Source organism: Carya illinoinensis, chromosome 3 (genome assembly GCF_018687715.1).
Source record: "Carya illinoinensis cultivar Pawnee chromosome 3, C.illinoinensisPawnee_v1, whole genome shotgun sequence".
Taxonomy (NCBI): Eukaryota; Viridiplantae; Streptophyta; class Magnoliopsida; order Fagales; family Juglandaceae; genus Carya; species Carya illinoinensis.
This window is the reverse complement of record NC_056754.1, coordinates 37,407,995-37,435,335: the sequence shown is the minus strand read 5'-3', so window position 1 is coordinate 37,435,335 and position 27,341 is coordinate 37,407,995. Positions and strand designations below refer to the sequence as shown.

The following is a 27,341-nucleotide window of genomic DNA, read 5'->3' as shown; positions in this document are numbered from 1 at the left end:
GTATAATTGCTAGAGAAATGTCTTGTAGCAATGAGGAAAGTTAAGTGAGTGATTGTATTTTGAGAGTTTAAGTGAATGTTGTTGTCTCGTAACACATTTTATGAATGAATGAAAAGTATTGATGAATGTTTCAAAAAAAAAAAAAAAACACTTCTATTCTCAAAGGTAAAAATTTCAATACTCTAATTATACTGCTTACCAAAAATAATTATTTTTCAGTTCTCAATTTTCCTGTTTATAAATTATTTATATATTTATTGATCATTTAATCCCATTAAATATTTAATATATAGGAGCATTTACTATTTATAGAGAATATAGCATTAGAAGTTTCAAAAAACCAATGAATGATTCAACTTGCTGCAGACCCAGACATATTCAATCAACAACACAAAAATTTCAATGTTGTCTCAATTGGTCTTGTCCAATATGGCACAGAACTACAATGATAATGAAAAAAAAAAAAAAACGAAAGAAAAAAAGAGAGGACAGATCTATGTTTTTGTTCAACTTTGATTAAGCTTGCTGTGAACAAATTTGTGGGTAAAATAACCAAGAAACCCAGCTAGGCATACGTGCATCGTTGCCCTCCACTAGTGTGTGTGTGTGTGTATAGATTTAGATGGCTGGAAACTTCGACAAACAGCACATGTACTGTTAGCAACCAACATTTAAGATTCATTCTCTTCATCTTGCTCTATCTTTTACAGACTTGAGGAATCAAAAGTAACTGGAGTCCCCCAATAGCAAATCAAGCATGTCATCGGGAGATAGATAAGTAGTTCCGCAAATAATCAATTCGATGTCAGGTCTTCCAGCTTCAGATAAAGCCTCCTGAGCTTCGCGTACCTTGAGACACAAAAGAGAGAACAACTTTATGTTTCTTCGAAAAGGTATCCAGGTGACATGTTTTTCATAGTGAAGACGAAGAATCGTTCTAAAATAGATTAAACTACTTTTGAAGGACAGACCAACAGCCTAACACAACTCTGCCAGTCCGGATAACACCCATTTAGGAAAGAAAAGGGACATCATTTTAGTTGGTATCCTTATTCAAACGCTCAAAAATAGAAACAGAGCATATCACGTTAGGAAAGGCAGAAGAAAACTAATCTAAAGTATTAAAGAATTTTTTTTTGATAAGTTAATCTAAAGTATTAAAGAATTTCAAACCTCAAGACCATTGATGCCCCCGATAACAAAAACAATAATGATGCTTTGGTCAGCAAGACTAGGTTTTGCCTGCAGAATTGAGAAGGCAATGTGAGCTTATTTCGACAATTGTAGCAAGGGAACTCTACAAATTTCCTATATAAAATAAATGGTAAGGGTAAACATTACCTGCCCAAGGCCAAATCTTCCAAAACCACTTTTGAAAAGTCGCCCGACAGTAGAGGAATGGTATTCCAACCCAGGTACGTCATACTTGCCCAAAACCCTGGTTAGAAGCTTATAAAGTAATCCTTTATTTGTATAGGGATCCCCAATAAAACTACTTTCTGAAGTATATGCCCCATCTCTCAATGGTAAGTTCCTTGTCTTCAAGCTCGATAATTTGTGAAGGAACCTGAAAAGGTTATCTACCCTATCACGCAACTCCAACTTCAGCTGCATATCACCGTACACTTGCTCTTTGTCATTATTGTTCTCAGTTTCTTCATCACCCCAGCTACCCCATTGATCATCATCAAAATCATCAATTTGTAATTGATTTGAAGAGACTTGTCTGGTTTCCTCAAATCTCATCCTGTTCAGGTTGGCTTCAAGGTCTTCTGCTAGACCATGGAGAAACTTTAGTTTTGCTACTGATGGGTTTTCAAGAATAGCATCCACGATAGCCTCTTTCAGTAGATGCTCCTCTTGCCAAGAAAAAGGTCCGTCCAATCCAGAGGTGGGGAAATTCTCACCAGCTAATATATAACCAGTAACAATAAGAAGCAAAGCATCCTGAAAAGAAAGTACCCCTTGTGATGCCTTCGTTTTTCCATCCTTCTGTTGATGTGATCCCACCAAAGCACTCTTAATGACAATATCTCCAATTTGAGCTGCGAGACTCTGGGTTGTGTCTCCCGCACTTGCACTCAATAAGTTTTCAGCACTGATAAATGCATCCCATCTGGCACAATGTGATTCATCAAGGGCAACTACTGCAGCTGCCGCTAACTGAATAATTCCTTTATTCCTCAGCAAAGATGGTTGGCTTCTAGCTAGTGCTTTAATCATAGGTTGCAACTGTGATACGGCAAAGCCAGGATGACTTTTCATATTCACATTTATATTTTCTCGACGCAATGTTTCTTGGAGCCATTTCTTTACCAGTATGGCCCCGTCCTTGGTTCTTCTATCTAGTATAGCTTGCAAATATGGTGTTCCACAGAAATTTTCGGTGCAGACAAAGGATCCACTAAATAGCTCAACTTCAGAGTTAAGGGAACCTTTATTGTTATCTTTTTTGCTTAGATTAGTTAAATCTACAATTTGAGAGGCAGAGTTACTAGAATCCCATGCACACAGAAAAGCTTCAATGCTTTCCAAAAGCCGAAGATTATCTGTCTTGCAATCTTCTTCTCTTAAAATCTCTTGAAGTGGTATCTGAACATCGAGAGGAGCACGCTGCAGATTAGAAGGGCCATGCTTGAGTTGGGTTTGTGAGCCTTTCATTTGGTTAGAGGATGTTGTTCTTTCCCTACGGGGCAAAGATGAAAACATGCGGTCAACCAGTGAGTCCCCATGGCAGCAGGGGGTTAGAAGATCAAGTGTGCGGTCAACTATTAACAGCCCCGCTGATCGTCTACGGCGGCCAACATCATAAAGACTTGACATGTCCATCAATATCTTCCCGACAGTTCTAGACAGATCACCAAGGGAAAATATTTCCATCTTCAAGTCCATCTACAAGATTAAGAAAAAGAGACCATGGTCATGAAGACAACCTAACATATTACAAAAAGGGGAACATTCACCTGTCAAGTGCTGGAAGGACTGATGACATGCTTTCAATTGGGAGACATCTTACATGTTCTCACGAGAATTATTTCTACTCTTCCTCAATGAAATTATATCAACGAAAATGACAGTAAGCATATTGGGAACTAGGTAGCATCCACCATAAGGGATTGAACCTGTGATCCTATCCTTCATCCCCACTTTTTGTGGCAAGGAGAAGTCATTTTATCCAAAGACAAATTAAAAAGGAAAGATAACATTAGTACAAGTGCTTGGGATACTTCAATTCCTTGATATGGTGTGTTCTAGAGTTCTATTTATTTGTGTCCCATTTTTTTTAACATTTACAATTATCCTTTAAGGGCATGCAAAGAACTTAATACCTTGGCAGCCAGATGATAAAGAAAATGTGCTGTAAGAGTTGCCCCAGGAGAAACATCATCACCATCAGAAAGCAATCCAGTACTTAAGGGAGGCAATCCTGGACTAAGGGAATCCTTGTGTTCAGCTGACAAGTACGCTTCAGCAATTGATCCTTTGGAAGGAAAAACAAAGACCCTTGGTGAAAAAGGACACAAGATCATGGGGAAGTGATGCACAGAAACAACCAACTTTTGCCCTATGTCTTCAGGGTGACCTATTTTATTGTATATATCTCTTCCAGTTAAACTAGATTCAAGGGGAGGAATGTCCCCTTCACTGGAGGTGAGTTGTGACCATCCTTCATCTTCAAAGGTTGAGGTTTCCCTTAAGTTGTTATCTTTTGGCAGTGTAGACTTTGTCTTGGATTTCTTAACAAGTTCCTCATAATCTTGGACAAGCAAGGATTCGTACTCATGATATGCATCGGGTCCCAGGGGCGAATCAGGATATGAAGAGTGAGCCATCTGCATTTTGGAAGCTTTCAATAAGATTCAGTGGCAACATCCAAAATAGATGACCAGAAATGACCTCTCAATTGCCAAAAAAGTGATATTGTATTTCTTATTCAAGCCATTAGTCCTTCCAAAATAATTGTCTTGTTGCACATATAATATAAGGAACGATTCTGTGTCTGTCTACAGTTTTTTATTTTTATCTTTTGATTGGCATTGGGTGTCCAGGAATAGTGTCCCGACTAATCCCAGAGGTGCACACGCCCTCGGCGGGGAGTTTCCTGCAAAGTGCACCTCGGGTAATTCAAGGGGAAAAATACCCCAGTCCGATGGCCCCTAGAGACTGGTTGCACCCAAGGGGATAGGAACCTTAGACCTAGGGGGAGCATACCCCCAAGCCTAAGGCCTTTACCACTTGAGGCCCCCCTAGGGGTTTGTGTCTGTCTACAGTTGATCAGCTCAAAACATAGAACGATTTACAATATTAAATGACACCATTATTACCAGAAATACAAGCATTTACTAATCTCATGATTTACCATCTATAACATATATGAATTTTGAAGTTGTTAAGCCATGCCATCGATTCTTTTGCTAAATGACCATAATTTGGTCACATAAATGTAAGATAATTTAGAAGGCCATGTCAATAGACAATTTGAAATTTCAAAGGTCTGAAGAATGAGTAATTGAAAAATTGAGGAATGCAATGCAGCTTTGTAATTGAAGAATTCTAAATGAGTAATTTAGAAGGCCATGTCACATACTTTAGAAAGGGTTCCATATGCATAATCTCAGAGACAGAAGTAACAATCTCCAGCATATTTCATTTCATGGGCAAACACAAGCATTTCATGGGCAAACAAGCAAAACTACTCAAGCTTAAAACATTTGAGAAGGAGCTACTTTTCCCTTTCTACTACTATTCCCCTCCTAGGTCTTTCAAAAACAAAGGAGAAGAAACTTGTACTTTCAGTTCTTGTATGGCTGTCAAGAAACAAGAAGTTAAATAATAATATTTTTTTATTATAGTAATAATATTTTTGTAAATCAATAACTGGGACTTCTATTTAGATTCAATCCTATTGAAGATCATTTTGAGGTTATATAACAATGACCACCATGACTCACATTGGTAACTAATTCAATATTGATATTATGGAACTCATTAATGTATTTTGGGCTAGGTAGGTTTTCCAAAGTTAAATGTGCAACTGTATAGTTTTCTTGTCATAAACCATAAGAACCGTTTTAAAGGAAAATGATTTGGAAAGGATTTTCATAATCCAAAATAAATGTTTTGGTTAACTTTCATGGGTATATGGGCCAAGTTGAGAACGAGACTTCTATTTATTCTCATGTTGAAATCAATTAGTTTAAGTTTCAACTAACTTTTGATCAAATAAATGAATTGGTAAAAAATAGAGCCTGGAGACATAATTTCACATGATTTTCAATGTTAAAATAAGTTTGATCAACTCATTTTGTTCAATAGCAAATACTTATAAAATTTATTTTACAAGTATGATCAAAGTTACAAACAATATACAGCAAAATAAGCAGAGGAAATGAACAAAATGTTAAAGGGAGAAAACAATAATAAAATCTATAAATCAAAACCAAAAGCCATAACCAGAAGAAGCACCTCTGAGATAGGTGTAAATATAGTACAACGATGAACACCTTCATGACTAGCTAGGCAACGTAAAATGTACCGATGCGCATCACTTAGTAGACGGGATGTGATGACCGCTATTTTGCTCACAGTATCAGACTTCAAGTTCCAATCAACCACCTTGGGACAGAAGCAAATAGAAAGTTTATGAAAAGTAACTGAAATTTTATTCAAGTTCAAAACAGAGGTGAAAATACAAGTATACAAGATAGACCTAAATATTAAAAGGAACAAGAAAATCAAAATCCAGATAAAAAAAAAAAAGGAATAGTATCACAAATTTGAGTGCCACCACCAAAGATAGAGGTTTTTAAGAAAGAAATTTAAGTTCTCCACTGATACCTCAACTTCAAAAACTTCAATTATTTCTCTCCATAAACATCACATCAAGCAAAACAGTCAGATGATTGCCAGGTTCTCCATTGCTTCTTCACATACAAAAGCAATTAATCATCGACGCATATCTCTTCCTTAACTGATCCAAAGTGAGAATCTTTGATTGAGGAGTTGTCTAGAAAAAAATGCCACTCTCTGGGGATACTTACACCCCGTTTGGTTGCAAGACTCAGCTAAAATCAACTCAGTTCAGTCTAATTTTAAGTTGAGTCTAACATCCAAGCACCCAACTCTCAAATTACTAAACTTATCTTAACTCAAAACCTCCTTATATGTAGGACCCACAACCTTTTTCAACTCAACATATTTTTATACGTGGGACCCACAACCTTTTTCAATTTCTCATAAATAGTACTAAACTCATCTTAACATTCAAATACATTTAAACTCATTTTAGATGGACCCCACATAACTCACTTCATCTACCCAACTCACTACTATTCATAAAGAGCTCAGCTCAGCTCAACATCCAAACGCAACCTTAGTCCTCCTAATGCTAATAAGCCCAGGTCTCTGTCCAGTCAATGCTTTCATAACTCAAAAATTTCAAATTCCTTGAATGATCTTTTCAGACAACTAGCCTCCTCTCCATCAACAGAATCAAATAAAAGACGGTCAATATTAGGCCTCCACTTGAACAACTAAGTATATAAACTCTTATAAAACTACAAAATACGATTTTGAATTTTGAAACAAATAGAAGAAACCACACCATTAACAGGCAAGGACTCAATGGAGTTATTCCTGTTATCTGAATTAGTCATACTACGGAAAAATTTCGCACACTTTCCCTCCAACCACAAAGTCCTTGATTTTGTCCCCAACTAATCCCCTCCATGACAGTAGTCCTCTCCAACACTAGAAATTAGAATATGCTTGAGATCAGCTCTGCTAGGTACAGTCGCTGTTGTGCAAACAGGATGTAATCGGGGAACGTGGCACAATTTAATTGAAAAAAGAAACAAAAGCAATCAAAAAGTAATCAGGGACTTGGAACAATTTAATGAAAAAAACAAAAGAAATAAAAAAATCAAGTCACCGATTTGTTTTTAGAGAGAACTTGGTGGGTTTTGCCATTCTAGTAATCAAGCCTCAGGGCACCTATGGAAACGAAAGCAAGAAAAACACCCTTAAGAACACCGGAAAGACCAAGAGAGAACTTAGAGGGTTTCGCCATTCCAGTAATGGTATTTCTTTAGAGTATCGGAACTGTTCAATAAATATGGTTCCAGTAATGGCGAAACCCACCAGGAAAGGCCAGTTTCAATTCCATTCTCTCTTGACATTTTCTCAAACACCTTCTATGCTTTCATATTTCTTTGTGGTTATCATCATTTGTTTGTATTTCTCGCTAGCCAAATTACAATCCTACCAGACTGTGACTCTTACAAGGAAGGAATTTAACAATTTCACCATAGAACAAGGAAGGGGGGAGTGGCTGTGGCTCATGGGTTCATGGAGAAGACGAAGAGTTCTAAGGAAGGCTAAGAAGGAGACCACGAAGGGAGATGAAATCGCAGATCTGAAACACGAAGGAGAATACGAAGTGGAAAACCAAAGCTTGCTCGCATGGTAGAAGAGGATAAGAAGACGAAGCTCCGAAGCTGTGAAGCCGATGCGAAGACGATGCTGCGAAGACGATGCTGCGAAGACGAAGGACTCTATTTGAAAGATACGAAGAAGATGAGAAGAAGAAGATGCAAACCCTAAGCTGTGAAAATGAAGGACTCTATTTCGGAGGGAGGCTTCGAAGGACTTCGTATTACTCTATGGGAAGACGAAGGGAGGAAGGGCAACGTTGGGAGGGAGGACTTCATATTACTCTATCATTTTGATGCATTATGAAAATGCAGTGTTTCCATTTTTCCACGTTGGTAGCCTTGACTCCTCAACGTTTACGTTGGGCGCTTGTATTAAGCATTTTTCACTTGAGATAGGGGCAATATATTTGTATTCTATAAGATGATTTTGTAGGCAATAAATCTTGTTATCCACGAGATGATTAAATAGCATGGATTGGCCCATAAATTTATTAATGTCTATATGGCTAGATGTTGGAAGAGATAGGTGTAAATGTATAAGCACAAACATGTATTGACAAACATAAACACAAGCACAACATCACAAACACATTCTTTTTCATGAAGTAGGCTCAGCTGACATGCAGAAGTATTCAAATCTGTTTTTTTTTTTCTTTTTTTTCTTTTTTTTTTGACAAGTGAAAAAAAAAAAGGTAAAGCATTGAAATTTATTCAGGACAAGTTGAAAGAAGCAATAACATAATTTTAAAAAACACAGGACACAATTAACTTACCACATCAAGAGAACACAGGTTCTCCAAACTACAAACAGCACAAACTCCAAGGTTGAGCAACACAGGAAACGCCCCAATAAATTGGAAACTTTCTGTAGAACCAGCATCAAGGTAAAGAGTGGCACCTTCAATGTGCTCTGATATCTAAAGACGAGATCAATTACTCAACTAATTAGCAGAGCAATGGACTTTTATAATCACATGCCCAGTTAATACCTAACCAACAAATTTTCTTAGTGACAAATTTGTGTAGCACAAGTTGCAGAACTGTACCATGATAGCTAAAAAAGTCATATCATAGAAAACCCTTCAACTCAAGAAAGTTTCAAATGAAAACAAAAATAGAGAGAGCGAGAAGAAAGATAAGGATCCTCTAATCCACTCATGAAGAATTGATTAGGGAGATAAACAGAGTAGAGCATAGGGGCGTGCAAACACTCTTAAATTTGACTCCATTCAAATTTATGCTTCCACTCCTTTCTTATAGAAGTTGGAGTTTTAGGGGTTCAGAATTGGGGTCGGAGTTCAAATTCTGAAAACGCTGGAGCCGGAGTCCAACAGAATTTCGTTGGCTCAACTTCGACTCGGACTTTTATTTTATAATAAATAAAATTTACTTGATATATTTAGATTGCGCCATTCTAAACCAGACCAGTAGCAATTAGCAGCCTAATGGTCTTGCCGCTTTTAGGCTTTTAGACCATTCACAAACAGCTCACTACTATTCACAAACTATTTACTACTTTTTCACTATTATTCACTACTATTCACAAATCATCTAAGATCACCTTAGCATTCAAACGTTACCTTAGGGCATGCTTAGGGAATGAGATGAGATGATAATTTTGTGAATAGCAGTAAGATAGTTAGTGAATAGTAGTGAGATAGTTTGAGTTAGGACAAACTTGGGGAGTGAGATGAGATGAGAATTTTGTAAATAGTAGTAAGATAGTTTGTGAATAATAGTGAGATAGTTTGAGTTATGGGATTTTGTAGGGTTTTGGGATTTTGGGAAAAGAGAGAAAATTTTGAATAAAAAATATTATAAAATTAAAATATTATTAGAATATAATTTTTTAATATTATTTTTATTTGGGGATTTGAAAAGGTTGAAGGAAAAAAAAAAAAAAAACTCTCCCTCCCAATTAGTGTAGGATCCTATTCACTACCTTCCTGTACACAATCAAACAATATAAGGTATTACAAGATATCGGAGTGGAGTTAGATAGGCGGTGTTTTTGCACAACCCTATATTGAATTGCAGAAAACCCAAACCCAATAGAAACATTGGTCTTTCAATTCAATATAACTGCACTCAAAAATAAAACAAACACTCTGGGCCCCAGCGAGTAACAAAGGAATGTATTAGACTAGCATGTTGTTAATAGAATATTATTCAGAACAAAAAAGGGAAACTTCAATCATAGATGCAGCATATGATAGATTCTCCAGAAAAAAAACACAATCTATAAATTCAAAAGATCAAAATTCTCAAGATAGAAGGAAAAGGAAGAACACCAAAGTATTCATCCAATCAAATAATAATCAACTTCTGTAATATTTGTAGTGATCTCCACCACTTTGGAAGTCCAAAATTTTCATTCATGCCAAGGAATCCACTTCAATAAAAAAAAATAAAATAAAAAAGTGGGCCTACATTCCAAATTATACTAATTCTGTGATAGCTATATTTTGCCCCTCAAAAAGAAAGCATAATAACTACCTCTTTCGGCATTACATAGACTCAAAATGAGAGAAGAGAGAAAAGGAAGCAAGGAAGGAAGGAAGGAAGGAAGGAGGGGGAGGGGGGGGTGGGGGGTGTGTTTGGGAAGCCATTCTAGAAGAGACCTTTCAGGCTTTCATGACTAAAAATTGAAGTAGCATATGATCTACAGAACCTGTTTGATTTACAAAGCACCAATCCATAAAAAAGGTTCCCTTTTATAAGAGTGTAAGCTATCAGCATTTTACCCGAGGAGGCAGTCCATGAAACAAAAAAAAAACTACCTTTTACAGTACCTCAGTGCAATACTCTTTCAAGGGAGTCAAGGGAGAACTTTCATAGAATGAATGGACATCAAACTCACCATTTCTATTTAATCTCCACACCATCTAATCATCCCCTCTACCAGAAAGAACAATGGCATAATGTACTGTGATAGGGGCGTAAACTATACCTTAGATGGGCACTTGGTATGAGTCATATACAACTCATGTTATGATACAATTAATATTTTATGTCATGTCAACTAATTATAAATGAATAGATAAGCAGAAAACTCTTAGAAAGCATAGCTTTTAGACAAAGGGAAACTCAACATTCGTCCAAGAAAATATCACATACCTGGTGAATGGAATCGAGGCAAGTTTTGGTCACATCAACCAAAGCCATCTTTGAAGCTACTAGACTTCAGTAAAAGACGAAAAGAAAAACTCAGAACAAATAATCTCTCAAATCATTTAATGAGAATTCCAATCTTTGCAAGTCGCTGGACCAATTCATCAGCATGCCTACAAATACATCTTTCAACTAATGAGAAACCTACACATTTAACCATTGATTTAAAAAAAAATAAAACTCATGCAATGAGAATAGAAGAGGTAATATTAAATCAATTTTATATCTTCAAAGACATTCAAAAAAACAAAAATTGTTCGCATCAATTTTTTTTGCTTATCCAGAGATCGGTTAAAGTAGCACTTGGACATTTCCCAAAATTGAAAATTCAGTTAATAAAAGTATAGCCATGACTAAATGGGAATTTAATAGAAATATATGAACTTATTGAACCAAATGATTCGCTATTTTCACAGGCATCACAAATTCCATAACTGAAAAACTTACAAGAATGCATAATTCTCCGTTTGGTCGCTAAGAAAGCTGAAAAAAAGGGAGAGAGGGAGGGAGAGAGAGTAAAGATTATGTAACGTCTAGAACAAAGAATATGTAAAGTCCTATTAGCCCCATCGGGAAAAATTTTCTTTTTAATTTTTGCTCTTTTAGTTTCAGAAAAATCGGATATTTTTAACGTTCAAAACAATCGGATGGTATATATGATATAGAGCAGTCAATCACACACCATTGTCTTGTCTTCGTTAAATGATAGAAAAAAGCACCAAAGAAAACATAAAAAAATTTCAAAATTGAAATCCTAGATTGGAAATTTTTTTGGTGAAGTTGTAAAAGGGTTTGTTGGGATTCAATTCACATAAAACGTAGAAGAGTTTAGGAAAATAGCAGAAACGTAAGGGAAATTGAATAAAGAAATAAGTAACAAAACCTGAAACAGCGAGGGGTAGTATATGTTTGACCTTCAAAAGCACGATAGGGAGAGAGGAGAGGGGGGGGGGGGGGGGGGGGATTTGGGGTATTGTCTAGGTTTTGAGCGACATTTTCAGCTCGGTGCAAGTTAGTATTCGCTGCAACGGCATAGCGCAATGCTAAGGTTAATCAACATGCCCATCTCAGTTATACCTGCCGGCGAGCAGGGCTGCAACGTCGGGGACTGTAAATTCCGGCGAAGACGACAGGGACGAGGCCGGGGACAACTGCAAACGGCAAAAAACAAAATTGCAGTTGTACGTACACGAATGGCAGCTTAGGGGAAGCAGGAATGACAGAGTTGATCTACAGGAAGGACGAGAATGGCAAAGTTTCTGGTGGGATGGGAAGTTTTGGAACGGGAAGGAAGGAACTGGAATGGCAGAATTTCTGAGAGGAAAAAAAAAACCGACTCCCGTATGTGGGATCCTTTGTGGGATTCCTGTATCCATACCAGGACTCGAAAATGATACTGTGATTGAATTTACCCGGTAAATTTGACTTTTTTAGCATTTTTTTTAATAATTAAGAAAGTAATTATTAGTTAATTTTTTAATATTTTAAAATTATTTTTAAAAAATTATTGAAAAATATGTAAATAAATTAAAGACACATCAAGCATATTAGCACCATTCTTGTTCTTAATAATATGGAAAATTCTATACATTATGCTATCATTTCACTTGCATCACACTAAGTAAGATATGACATATTTACTACTATTGAATGATCATTTATTGCATGCTTCTTTATCATCAAATAGTGATAAATACGGCATATGATTGAAATGTATGTGAGATAATAGTGTGGTGTATGGCATTACTCTAATAATATACGACACCATCGCGAGTTTAGACACCAACGTCACGTGAAGAGTCTTGCAAAAGGGTTGAATGCTAGTTTGGATTTAAAGAGTGTTTGATTTCATCTCATCATATTTCATTATTATAAATTCTTTAAATTTTTACATAAAATATTATAAACAATTCAACTTTTTTAAATTCAAATTCAACCATTTAAAATTTTAAAATAATAACATTATTAAAAAAATAATATTTTAACAATATTTTATTCAATTTTTAATTTTCATCTAAAATCATTTCATCTCATATCAATATTCAAATGAGCCCTTATTGCTCAGCCACGGTTGTCACATGGCATGCCAAAGATTAAAAAATAAAAGAGTAATGTTATTCGATCATTTTGATCCTTTAGAGTTATTATCAATCTAATTTTATTTTTTTTAAAATGTTTGTTAAATATTTTTAAATATATATATATTTATTAATAGTCACTTTTTTAATCAATAAGAAAAAAATTGAATAAAATATACGAAGGGTGAAAATAAAGAGGTAAAACTAGAGGGTCATTTAGGTTAGGTCTGGATATTAAAATGAGAATTTTTAGTTTAAGATAAAAGTTGAAAGTTGAATAAAATTTTATTTTTTAATATTATTATTATTTTGAGATTTTAAAAAGTTGAATTTGTATTTGAAAAAATTAAATTATTTATTATATTTAATGTGGGAATAAAATAAAAGCTTGAAGTCTTTCTGTTGTAGGATCCATCTTTATGCAACTTCAAAAAAAAAAAAAATCCCTCTTCCTGTCTCTTCTATTCATTTTTATATAAGATGAGATGATTTGTAAATAGTAGTGAAATAGTTCATAAATAATAGTTCAATAGTTTGAATTAAAATGTTTTATAGGATTTTAAAAAATGAGAAAAAAATATTATAAAGTTAAAATATTATTAAAAATATTATTTGTTAATATTATTAGGGTTGTGCAAGAAACTGTCTGACCCGGCCAGCCTGAGAGACTCGACCCGACCCGTATAAAAAAAATCAATTTTAAATGGTGCTCGGGTTCGACCCGTTTAGCCCGCTAAACCTCAGTAACCCACTAAATGTCACTCAAAAGTCAAAATCAAGAAGAAACCCCAACAAAGAAAGCTAGGTGTCTTCCGCTGCTTCGTCTTTTTCAAACACATCCATGTATCTGATCCTTATCTTTCCATTTATTCATTCTCTTTCTTGCCGATGGAAATGATGACGCTTTGGGGTGCATGGAGTTGTTGAGCGCAAAAGGGAGAATAGCGTGGGAACAATGATGGCAATGGAGAAGTTACAGAGATGAATGATGATTGTTGTAGATTTAAGGATAGATCAAACAAGTTTTGAAAAAATCCAGATCCACACAACCGTATGTGTTACTATGTGTTGTTTGAGAACATGCTAGATATGAAAGAGCCATGCTCAGAGGAGACAAACTAGATGGAGAGGAGGAGGATGATGGGGAGGAACAGAAGTCCCACAGGGCTCAGTAGCTCGACGATGCAGTGATGATGGCCTCACCTTGGTCAATGACAGAGACAGCACCACAAGCACAAGGGCCACCACCACAACCAGTAAGACACTGTGGGGTGCACCGCCTTGTGTCTCTTCAATCATTTTGTGAGTGGGAGGTTCGTGAGTTTTGGAAGTTGTTTTTCTTCCTTTTTTGGCTTTCATGATGTACCTTTTTTGTGATCGAAGGGAATGAGATGCGATGCGTGAGTCATCGTCTTGGAAGTGTGTTTTCACACGGGTTGACTCGACTTTGGTCGGGTTGGGTCAGTTTGTGCTATCCCGAGAGCCGAGTCGAGTCGGGTCAGGCCCAAACACAGTCCGAGTTATTTGGGTTGCAGGTTTAAATATTACTTTTGTTTTGGGATTTAAAAATTTTGAATTATTTTTTATACTCTGTTTGAAAGTTTTAGTGATTAGGTAATAATTAAATGAAAAAAATTTAAAATTATTTCAAATTTAAAAGTGTTTGTGTTTATGATATTGGATGTTGAGATAGAGCATCTTGCAATCCAAACGGAGCCTAATTCATACCATTTTTTGCCATTTGAAAAGATAAATAAATATAGATCACCAATAGAAATATGGCATAAATCACATTAAGGCTATATTTGGAATACAAACTCACCTAAACATATCTTAAACCAATCGTTGATGAGATCCACTACTTTTTCAGTTTTTTATAAAAAAAATTAAACTCATCTGAATCTAATTCATACATTTGAATTTTAAACAGATATATTAAGTTATTTACATTTAAACACATCTCAATAGGACCTACAAAATATTACTATTCACATATCATCTAAGATCATCTTAACATTCAAATACAACCTAATACAATCAAACTTTTCCCCTTCTATGTACGTTCCAACACGTGAGAGAGAGTCTCATCGAGTGCCCCTTCCAAAATACGTCTAGTCAATGAAGACAAGGAGATCTCATCAACTATACAAGTCCCTCTCAATTTTCTGGTTTCTGATTGATTATTTTCACATTTTTCTCTATTTTTTCACGTGCTCGCTTAGGGAAATATAGAGGAAAATTTGTCATGTTATACTCATTTCAAATTCTCAATGGAAATTGGCATTGAAAATGAGGTTCAGCGACGTGAGGGGAGGAAGGAGGCGAGGGAGAACATCCAGACTCTATGGTTTCAATTTTTCAAATGCAAGCATTTTGGTTTCAATAGCTTTTTACTTTTTTAAAATAATAATAATAATAAGCATGCCAAGTGGCAGCCACGTCAAGCAGGCACGTGGAGTGATAAGACTCGACGACCCATTTTCTCTACATAAAATAAGCCGATTTGAAATATAAATGAGTTTGGGTTAAAATAAATTACTAGATAAGTAAGATTAATAAACGAATCAATTACGAGTTCACTCACGAAGCATGCAATAAGGAGATGTCATCTCCAAATCATGTTTGAACATATGCCTTACCATTTGGACCTCTATTAGGTAAGGATCTATCTATGTTTAATTTAAAAGTTGGGATGTTTAGTTCATTCTAGTGTAAAAAGTTTTAGAAGTCATCATCTTACCACTTATTATTGCATACTATTTATATGCATGCTAAGTTGCATTGCATACTATCTGACATGAACCGGATTATGTAATCTTGTGTTGCATATCCTGACACTCCAAGTCTCCATTCCATCTCAAGCTGAGGTTGCATATCCTGACACTCCATGTCTCCATTCCGACTGTAGCTCTCACAAAATGTGACTCCAACCCAACTTACACTAATAAACTCCCATTTTGTTAAATCAAAATTGGAAACACTGTAAAATCGAAGGAAGTTTGATTCCCGCCCTCTGAACCTGACGTGAAGGTCTCCCCTCATCCGACGCATTACAAGGGAATCTCCACTCACTATTTCCCCTAATATCCCCCCTTCACCACATCATGGAGGTTTGCATTAGTTCCCAGAGGCTCACCCGGAAAGGCTACTATACCATACCTTTTGATAACTTAACCAAGGCTTACACCATAAAGGATTTTTTAGATGAATCCTATTAGTTCCCCTGGCCCAGATGGTTTCCCAGCACTTTTCTATCAAAATCACTAAGCAACTGTGGGAGACAATGTTGTAGCAGGTTTGTTGGAATTGCTCAATTCTAAGGCAGGTTTCAAATCCATAAACCACACATTCATCACCCTCATCCCCAAGTAAAGAACCCTTGTGCTTGTAACTGACTACAGACCCATCAGCCTTTGCAATGTCCTCTACAAAATCATTACAAAGGTTATAGCCAATAGACTCAAAAGCATCTTACCACAATTGATATCAGACACACAGAGTGCTTTTGTCCAAGGAAGATTGATATATGACAATACCATTATGACCTATGAGCTTCTCCACTCCATGCAAAACAGAATGGGGAGACAAAAAGAGGGGTACACGGCCCTCAATGCTCGATGTGACTCTAAGCAACATATTTGAACTGTCTCTCACCTATGACATGAAACATCAGTCTAAATAGCATATATAAGGTTCAAGTAAATGAGTGGTAGATGGCAAATAAAATGTGTAATAAGAGATAAGATAGTGAAAATAAATAAAAAAATGAAAATAAAAAATAACGAGTTTAAATTTAAATTAGATAACTATCCCTAGCAACGACGCCAAAAACTTAACTCACTCAAAAATGAGTAACACAAAGTCTATCCCAAGTGCAGGAGGATGTCATGTAATAATTAGGAATAAAATTCCTAGATCGTCTCCTCAGGGAAAATTGTTTAAATCTAAACTCGTATAAAATAGTGAAAAGTTTTACAAATAAAAGTGGTGGTATGTACAATGAATAGAATGGTACAACAGAAATAAAAAGGGCACTAGTCATAGACTAGATTCATACTTTTGGATTTTTTTTAGTGTCGAAATGGAACATAAAAGACTAACAAATTGAAATTAACAATTAAAGATTCAATTACGCTAAACAATTTTAATTAATCTGAAAATTAAATAATAAACTAAAATTAATATAAATGTAATTGTAATGCATATTTAATGAAAGTTTAAAGAAATAAGAAAAATAACTTACATAAAATAAAATAAACAACAAATAAAATGTCCAACTTTTAATCCAAAAATATCAAGAATATACCAAAAACTTTAAATTGAAATTAAATGAAAAGTAAGGAATAAAAAGATCAAGCCAAATAAATGGAGATGGAGATTGAAAGCAGTGGAGGAGGCTAGACTGTAGTATCAATTGGACCCCTCAAGGAGTTCTTCAACGGTGTTGCAGTTCCTCTTCTACCAATTAATAATTTTGTGTGACGTTGAATGAAAGCCCCCAAGAGAAAAATTGGTGCGACTGAAAAATGCTCCAAAGAGAATATAAGTGTGCGGCACCGAAAAGAATTACGTGCAGAGTCGTATTTAACTAAACCCAAAATGAAAAAAAAAAAATGTGTGTTGCGGCGCCCTGGAGAGAATTATTTATATCTCTAGCGCTGGGTGAATAAAAATGCATATATATGTTGCCATGCGCAGGTCGAAGTCCCCAAGACGTAAAATTCTATTCCGTACGTGATTGAATCTCGTCAAAGTTTAAAAGCAAGTGAAGTCCTGTCCAAGGTTAAAGTTGATGAAAAAAGAAATGAATTTATGCATCCTCTCTTTTTGTTCCAAGTCAAAGTCTTCATATAATAGTTGTCGTATAGGTCTTCAAGTCCCCAAGTCAAAAGTCCCCAAGAAAAAGTTACCGTCAAAGTCCTATAAAAAAAGTAGGATCAATTCATTAATACCAAAAAGTGCATTCTCTTTTTTAAATGAAAAACTCTCCATTTCTTAGCCTATATAAAAATAAATAAAAATAAAAATTAGAAATAAAGTAAAATAAAATAAAATAAAAATAAAGAATAGAATATTAAAAATATGTTATGCATGTAAAGAAACATTGTCTAACTAAATCACAAGTTATAATATTAAGCAGAAACCATGCTATTTATTAATTTAAATCACAACTCGGATTTATGCATCTTAATCATTTTTCCATCTAAACCAATAATAATGTAATGAAAGAATTAAAATATATTGGTTCTAAATGTATAAAAATATGCAATATTTCAGCTCAATCACACCTCTCAACTAGCATTTTGTTAATCCTTAAGCAAAATAGTGAAAATTAGTTGAGATGAACATTGTATAAATATTGAAATTCAAACAAAAGCAATCAAACACAATTCTAAATTCTCACAAAATGTGATCCATGACTACTCAACCCCAAGAGCTATACCCACCAAGACTGTCTCAACAATCCTTCACATAGAGTTGGGGAAAATGTCTCAGAACTCAGATATGTGTATGTAGCTACACGGTTGTGTGTTCCTCACTACTAGCCAGGATTTGTCATAGGATTTTTTAACATTAAGATTAATCATTGCTGATTTTAACTACCTCAAAACCCAAGGTACAAGCAGTTTTCACGCTACTTTGTTTAAAGGTTGAACATTCAACCCCCAAAGTTAGGATAACTATTTCTAGCCCTTTACTTAAGAAAGTTCACTAAGCTACCTTTATCTTCTTCTTCTTCTTCTTCTCGATTCTTTTCAAATCTTTTTTTTCTTTTTCTTTCATTCCTTTTTTTTTTTTAAGTTTTTTAGCATGGCTCGGTAGTCCTGCAGTTTACTTCTCTTGTGTTAAATCAGTGGACAATAAATGATGAACACTACAGGTGTAAGCATGTGCAAAATGTCCTTCAAACTTTTCCTTTCGTTTTATATAAATCTTACAAAGTCTCATCTTAATAAGTATAGTAACCCGGTGTTTCAAACCATATATCAACTAATATGATGCATCAGAAATCATGCTCTATGCTCAAACTTGAAAATAAATCTTCACAAAATAATTCTACTCAACCACTCCACCAAGGTGCGCAAATTTTACAAAATATTAGGAATAAAGTGTGTGTCAATCATATATGTATCAATGCACATCATATTAATGTAATTTTTTTTTAAACTGTGCACACACGTTACCCCCCAACTAGTGAGAAACATGGTCTTCAATGAATCGAATGAAAGAAAACAAAGTGCACAAGGATAAGCAAGCAACACGGACAACCAATCATGTGATATAAAATGAAAGCAAAACAATAAATATAAATAAAAGATAAAATACAATTAAAGAAAGCCGTAAAGGGAAGAAATAAATAAATGGATTAAAATCAGAATACTTCCCTGGGGTCTTGCACAAGCAAGATCTATTCGCTTGGATCAAAAGCAGTCATAAATGGCTTTAGACATTGTCCATTAACAGTGAAGCTATTGCCATTCTTCGGATTGAAAATGTCTACCGCCTTGAGGATGAACCTCCTTTACAATGTAAGGCCCACTACATCGGTATTTTAGTTTCCTGAGAAAAAGATGTGATCTAGAATTATAGAGGAGCACTTTCTGATCAGGGACAAGATGTTTGTCATGGATTTTCTTGTCATGCAAGGCCTTCATTCGCTCATTTGCCGAGAATTATCATAGGCCTCCCTCCTTGCTTCATCAAGCTTTGAAATCTACAACTTTCTTAAACCTTTGGCAGCATCAAGTGAAAAGTTAATTTGCTTAATAGCCCAAAAAGCACGATGCTGAATCTCAACAGGTAAATGACAAGTCCTATAAGGTGACATCCCTAAGTTAGTTTTGACTGCAGTCCTATAAGCCTAGAGAGCATTAACTAGTATTTCAGACCAGTCCTTTCGAGTGGGATGGACTGTTTTTTCAAGAATAAGTTTGATCTCTCTATTGGCCAACTCAGCTTAACCATTAGTCTGGGATGATATGGAGTAAAGACTTTATGGGTCACTCCATATTTCTGCATAAGTTTTTGAAAAGGTTTGTTACAAAAATGTGAACCCCCATCACTAATGATCGTCTTGGGCATGCCAAAACGTGCAAACAATTCTTTCAGGAAATGGATGACAACCTTATGATAATTTGTTCTACAAGGTATGGCCTCTACCCACTTTGAAACATAATCCATAGCAACTAAAATGTAAGAATTCCCAAATGAATTTGGGAATGGTCCCATAAAGTCAATCCCCCAACAATCAAATATCTCAAGTAAAATAATAGGGAAAATGGGCATCATGTTACGTGTTGTGAGTTTTTCAAGTTTCTAACAAGGCTTACATGCCTCACAAAAAGACTCCACATCTTTAAAAATAGTAGGCTAGTAGAGTCCACTTTGCAAAATTTTAGCAATAGTTTTTTTAGCTGCAAAATGGCATCCACAAGCTCCAGTATGACAAAAGTGAAAAACAAAAATAAACTCATAATTAGGAATACATTGATGCACCAATTGATCAGCACAATACTTAAAAAGATAAAGAGTGTCGAAATAATAAAACTGTACCTCTACAAGGAACTTATGCTTGTCCTGAGCTATCCAATGCTCCGGCATCCGATCAGTGACAAGGTAATTCACAATGTCTGCGAACCATGGAGCGCGCGACATTGCAAAAAGATGCTTATCAGGAAAATCGTCATTCAAGGGAGGAATAGATGTAGATACATTAGGTAGCTGCAGTCGTGATAAGTGATCGGCTACCACATTCTCAACTCCCTTCTTATCCCGAATAGTGATGTCAAATTTTTGGAGCAAAAGAATCCAACGAATCAATCTGGGTTTAGCATCCTTCTTTGCCAACAAATATTTAAGAGCAGAATGGTCAGTAAAAATGATAACATGAGACCTAATAATGTACGAACGAAATTTATCTAAGGCAAACACAATAGTTAATAACTCTTTCTCGGTGGTGGTGTAATTTTTCTGTGCATCATTCAAAGTTTGACTTGCATAATAAATGACCGAAGGCTTATTGTCCACTCTTTGGCCAAGAACGGCACCGAGAGCGAAATCACTAACGTCGGTCATAATCTCAAATGGCAAGTCTCATCGACGAGTTTGCATAATAGGTGCAACTGTTAAGTGTTTCTTTTGGGTCTCAAAAGCATGCTGACATTTATCAGTTCAAATAAAAGTAGTATCATTTTGCAATAAAATACATAATGGTTTTGCAATACCACTAAAGCCTTGAATGAAATGTCGATAGAAGCAGCGTGACCAAGAAAAGAACGAATATCCTTCACTGTCTTAGGAATAGGCAGTTGAGATATTAATTCTATCTTGGCCCTATCAACCTCTATGCCACGTTCAGAAACTAAATGCCCAAGTACCAAACCACTAGTAACCATAAACTGACATTTCTCCCAATTCAGCAATAAATTCTTTTCCTCAAATCTTTTTAACACAGCAACAAGATTTTTTAAACAGACATCAAAAGATTTACCAAATACAGAAAAGTCATCTATAAAAACCTCACACATGTCATCAAGCATATTAGAAAAAATGCTCATCATACAACACTGAAAAGTAGCAGGTGCATTATATAAACCAAATGGCATTCTTCTAAAAGCAAAAGTACCAAAGGAGCAAGTGAATGTGGTCTTCTCTTGATCCTCTGGTGCTATAGCAATTTGATAATAACCAGAGAAGCTATCCTAAAAACAATAAAAAGCATTACCTGCTATTTTTTCTAAAATCTGATCTAGGAAAGGTAATGTGAAGTGATCTTTTTGAGTGACTGAATTCAACTTTCGGTAGTCAATGCATATTCTCCAACCCGTTACCTTCCTAGTCGGGATCAACTCACCATTAGCATTTTCAATAACAGTTAAACCAGATTTTTTTGTACTACCTGTGTCGGACTTACCCACTTGTTGTCGGAGATAGGATAGATGATGCCCACAGCTAACAATTTCAGCACTTCATTCTTCACTACCTCCTTCATGATAGGATTCAACCTCCACTATGCATCACAAACTAGTCTCGCATCTCCTTCCAGAAAAATATTGTAGATACAAATTGAAGCGTCAATACCTTTAATGTCTGCAATAGTCTCTATTGCTCCTCGATGATGTCTCAGCACTGTTAATAATTCTGCTTCCTGCTTCAAAGTAAGTTGAGAAGAAATGACCACTAGAAATGTATCCTCAATTGAGCCCAGAAAAATACACTTCAAGTTCTCAGGTAGTGGCTTCAACTCTAATATTGGGATTTCTTCATCTGATGACTTCATGGCTCCTGGTAAATCAAGAATTTCAAAGACTGGCCTACGCCAATTACTCGTGTAATTCACATCTGATAACTGAAGAGACCCAGTTGTCTCTGTCAACTGGCCATTTGATTCTGTCAACTCTAATAATGTAGGAATTGTCTCAACAAGAGCCTCAGACTACTCAGGAAAACCATCCTCAGATGCACTCTCAGAATCAAATATTGATAACAACTTTAAAACGTCAAAATCATACACTATATTAACAGCTTGCACATCTAAATCGTCGCATCCACTAGGCATCTTGCAAGCGTTGAACACATTCATCTCCAATGTCATATTCCCAAAAGTGAGCTTCAGTACTCCACTTCGACAATTGATAAGTACATTAGAGGTAGTAAGGAATGGGCGTCCAAGGATGACAGGTGCATGGTGAATAGTAGAGGCTGGCTGCTGCATGTCAGGAACTACAAAATCCACTGGGTAATAAAATTTGTCTACCTGGACCAGCACATCTTCAACTATACCTCTCAGCACTTTAACTGATCTATCAGCCAATTGTAGCATGATGGAGGTTTTTTTTAGCTCACCCAATCCCAACTGCTCATACATTGAGAATTGTAGCAACTTCACACTACTCCCCAGATCAAGTAGAGCTCTCCCAATGCGTGACTCACCAATCATAATGGAAATGTGAGGATAGCCAGGATCTCCAAACTTCTTAGGAGTCTCGCTCAATATTAGTGCACTAACTTGCTCTGTTTGAAGGCTTTCTTTTTCACATTCAGCTTCATCTTCACTGTGCACAAATCCTTCAAAAATTTTGCATATAAAGGCACTTGTTGTATAGAATCCAGGAGTGAAATATTAATATTTACTTACTTGAAAATATCCTGAATCTCAATGTGATATTTGTTCTTTTGGCCAGCTGCCAATCTCTGAGGATAGGGAACCACAGGTTGGTACCCCCTACTAGTTTCAGTCTCTCCACTCATAGGCTTCTTTGACTCTAGCCTCACTTCCTCTGGTTCTTTCTCAGCTTCATCAGTATCTGTTTCATCTTCAGGTTTAGAACCAACTACCTGTCTATCCATGGTCATCTCAGGTTGAGGAACTTCCTTCCCACTTCTCAAAGTAAGAACGGCTTTCGTTGTCTCAATAACGTCCCCTGAGACATTATGCACTTGCTGTTGTTGTTGCCTGTATACTTGAGGATTAGGCTGAGGCTATGCTGGAAATTTCCCTTTCTCTAGAGTGCTCAATGTCGTGCTCATCTTATTAATAGTCCCACGCAACTCATTTATGGCCTGAGTGTTCTGATTGTTTGAGGTGGCCTGAATCTGCATGAATTGCTGAAGTGTATTGGTCATCTGTGTCATACTGTCATCTAGAGACTTTTTTACAGATGATTGAGGCTGAGAATTCTGTGCAGCTACATGAGGTTGAAATCCAGGAGGCGCTACAAAATGATAGCTCTGAGAACTCTGATATGGCTGATATTGGTGCTGAGCAGCACCCTCATGAAAAATGATTGCTGCTGAGATGGTGGAGATCTGCCAGACTGATCATTTCATCATGAGAAATTTGGGTGATTCCTCCACCCCGAATTATATGTGTTGGAAAAAGGCTGATTCTGTGCTCTGTTAACCCAGTTAACTGATTGCATCTGCTCAAACCCACTTTCTTGAAATACTGGCATAATCGGGCAGTCTTGAGTCTTATGGTTCGAATAAGCACATATAGAACATGCCTCTACTACTTTCACAGGCTTCACTTTTTCCATTTCCATGACCTCCAGTCTTCTAGTTAAAGCAGCTATTCGGGCTTGAACATCGGTGTCTTCCTTAAACTCATATCTGCCCCCTCCAGAAATAGCCCTTAGTGGCTATGCTATTAATGGCACTTGATCAGTCCGAGTGTTCCACTGTTGTGCGCTCTCAACAAGATAGTAAAAAAATGATAGTGCTTCAGCGGGTTCCTTGCTAAAGAATTCTCCATTGCACATCGTCTGAACAAACCGATTGCATTCTGGAGTGATACCTGTGTAAAAATAGTTCACCAACCTCCAAGATTCGAAACCATGATGTGGACAGATGTTTACCAAATTTTTAAATTTTTTCCAACTAGCCTGAAAAGTCTCATCAGGTTTCTGATTGAATTGGCTGATTTGCTCTTGCAAAAACTGAGTTCTCTAAAAAGGAAAAACATAAGAATTCACGTTGCATATCAGACCAACTAGAGATAGAATTAGGCCTCAAAGAATTAAACCAAATCTTTGCTTTATCCTTTAAAGAGAAAGAAAATAAACAAAGTCTAATAAATTCATCAGGTATGACCCTAGTAATAAAAGTAGTGCAAGCCAACTCAAAATTTGTCAAGTGCTGGTAATGACTCTCAGAATCCATCCCGTGGAACTGAGGTATCACTGACATCATACCTTAGTAAAAAAAATTAGGTGCATTTTCGGGTAAAACAATGCATGAAGGTGTAGTGGTGCGAGTGAGTTGCAAATAATCCTTTAGAGTGCATGGTAGAGGTACAGCCATGGTTTGTTCAATTTCAATATCCTCGCTCATAGAAGAGACAGAAGAGCTATCTATCTCTGAGTTGTGTACACTACTCTCAATCCTCGATGTGACTCTAAGTAGCCTATTTGAACTATCTCTCACCCATGACATGAAACATGAGTCTAAATAGCATATATAAGATTCAAGTAACTGAGTGGTAAATGGCAAATGAAATGTGTAATCGGAGATAAGATAGTGAAAAAAAAAACAAAAATGAAAATAAAAAATAACGAGTTTAAATTTAAATTAGACAACTATCCCCGGCAACAGTGCCAAAAACTTGACTCACTCAAAAATGAGTAGCACAAAAACTATCCCAAGTGCAGGAGGATGTCGTGTAATAATTAGGAATAAAATTCTTATGTCATCTCTTCAGGAAAAGTTGTTTAAATCTAAACTCGTATAAAATGGTGAAAAGTTTCACAAATAAAAGTGGTGGTATATACAATGAATAGAAGGGTGCAACGGAAATAAAAATGACACTAGTCATAAACTAGATTCATACTGTTTGATTTTTTTTAATGTCGAAATAGAACGTAAAAGACTAACAAATTGAAATTAACAATTAAATATTCAACTACGCTAAACAATTTTGATTAATCTGAAAATTAAATAATAAACTGAAATTAATATAAAATGTAATTGTAATGCATATTTAATAGAAGTTTAAAGAAATAAGAAAAATAACTTACATAAAATAAAATAAACAGCAAATAAAATGCCCAACTTTTAATTCAAAAATATCAAGAATATAACAAAAACTTCAAATTGAAATTAAATAAAAAGTAAGGAATAAAGAGATCAAGCCAAATGAACGGAGATGGAGATTGAAAGTAGTGGAGGAGGCTAGACTGTAGTATGAATTGGACCCCTCAAGGAGTTCTTCAACGGTGCTGCAGTTCCTCTTCTACCAATTAATAATTCCGTGCGACGTTGAATGGAAGCCCCCAAGAGAAAAATTGGTGCGACTAAAAAATGCTCCAAAGAGAATATAAGTGTGCGGCGCCGAAAATAATTACGTGCAGAGTCGTATTTAACTAAACCCAAAATGAAAAAAAATGTGTGTTGCGTCGCCCTGGAGAGAATTATTTATATCTCCAGCGCTGGGTGAATAAAAATGCCTATACATGTTGCCATGAGTAGGTCGAAGTCCCCAAGACGTAAAATTCTATTCCGTACGTGATTGAATCTCGTCAAAGTTTAAAAGCAAGTGAAGTCCTGTCCAATGTTCAAGTTGGCGTTCAATGAAAAAAGAAATGAATTTATGCATCCTCTCCTTTTGTCCCAAGTCAAAATCTTCATATAATAGTTGCCGTATAGGTCTTCAAGTCTCCAAGTCAAAAGTCCAATTAAATCCCCAAGTCAAAAGTCCCCAAGAAAAAGTTACCGTCGAAGTCCTATAAAAAAGTAGGATCAATTCATTAATATCAAAAGTGCATTCCCTTTTATAAATGAAAAGCTCTTCATTTCTTAGCCTATATAAAAATAAATAAAAATAAAAAATAGAAATAAAGTAAAATAAAATAAAATAAAAATAAAGAATAGAATATTAAAAATATGTTATGCATGTAAAGGAACATTGTCTAACTAAATCACAAGTTATAATATTAAGCAAAAACCATGCTATTTATCAATTTAAATCACAACTCGAATCTATACATCTTAATCATTTTTTCATCTAAAATCATTAATAATTTAATGAAAGAATTAAAATATATTGGTTCTAAATGTATAAAAATATACAATATTTCAATTCAATCAATGAGCAAGGCTTATGATAGTTAGAGTGAAGCTTTTTACAAACTGTTTTGTGGAAAATGGGGTTTGACAATGGGTGGATTGACCTAATCATACAATGTGTGTCCACTGTTTCCTACTCAATTCTCCTCAATGGCTCTCCTCAAATTAGCTTCAGTCCTTTAAGGGGCATTAAACAAGGAGATCCCCTTTCTTCTTACCTCTTCATTCTATGTTAAAAAATGTTAACCTTTGCTTTGAACCAAGTTGAGCAGAGGGGTTTCATCTCTGGGTTTCCTGTAGCTCGAGGTTCTTTGTCAATTAACCACCTTTTATTTTTTTGGCAAATGAGAACCTTGTTTTTTGCAAGGCTAACTCAGATGAGTGGTGCTGGCTGCATGGCATTCTTAGCTCCTATAAACAAGGCCTCTGGTCAAAGACTCGATCTTAAAAACCTCCATCTTCTTCAGCAAGAACACCAAGCAGGTCACACAGTAATCCATAGTGGCCATGGCAGGCATTCAAGTCTTGGGCCCTTTTGATAAATATTTAGGCCTGCCTTCTTACATTGGCAAGCAAAAATACAATGCCTTTAATCCAATCTTAGACAGGATCCAATCTAAAATAGGAAGTAGGAAGACTAACCTGCTTTCACAAGCAGTTAAGGAGATTCTCCAAAAATTAGTGATCCAATTTATACCTACTTACTCTATGGGTAACTTCAAATTGCCTAAGAGTATCCTAAGAAACATTAACAAGCTCATGCAATCATTCTAGTGGAGGCTTAAAGAATAGAAATTGAAGATGCATTGGCTAAGCTGGAAGGGTCTAGGCATATCAAAGGAGGCTGGGGGTCTTGGCTTTAGGGATTTTGAAAATTTCAACCTAGCTCTCCTGGCCAAACAAGGATGGAGGATACTCACACACCCTACCTCTCTAGCTGCTCCAGTCCTACAAGCAAAATACTTCCCTAATGATAATTTCCCTACTGCAAAAGTCAAACAGTGTGACAACTTTGTCTAGAAAAGCATCACAGTAGCTAGACCTCTCCTCCTCGAATGACTAATATGGAAAGTTGGAAATGGGAATAGGATCAAAA

The 27,341-nt window shown here is 35.8% G+C and overlaps 1 protein-coding gene across 6 annotated transcripts; it reads right to left on the bottom strand.

Moving 5' to 3' along the window:
- Positions 1–269: 269 nt before the first annotated feature.
- Positions 270–11,826, bottom strand: LOC122304170 (sec1 family domain-containing protein MIP3). Of its 6 annotated transcripts, XM_043116257.1 has the most exons (9): positions 11,488–11,826; positions 11,052–11,087; positions 10,551–10,717; positions 8,207–8,350; positions 5,467–5,616; positions 3,330–3,833; positions 1,342–2,892; positions 1,174–1,242; positions 270–849 (listed from the first exon to the last, which is right to left on the bottom strand). In XM_043116257.1, exons 3-9 carry the CDS (start codon positions 10,596–10,598, stop codon positions 721–723), a joined length of 2,595 nt encoding a protein of 864 aa, XP_042972191.1. In that variant the 5' UTR covers positions 10,599–10,717; positions 11,052–11,087; positions 11,488–11,826; the 3' UTR covers positions 270–720. The 6 variants fall into 6 exon arrangements, with proteins under 6 accessions (XP_042972191.1, XP_042972190.1, XP_042972192.1 ...); XM_043116256.1 differs by lacking the exon at positions 11,052–11,087; XM_043116258.1 differs by lacking the exon at positions 11,052–11,087 and having other exon boundaries at positions 11,682–11,808.
- Between the last annotated feature and the right edge of the window lie 15,515 nt (positions 11,827–27,341).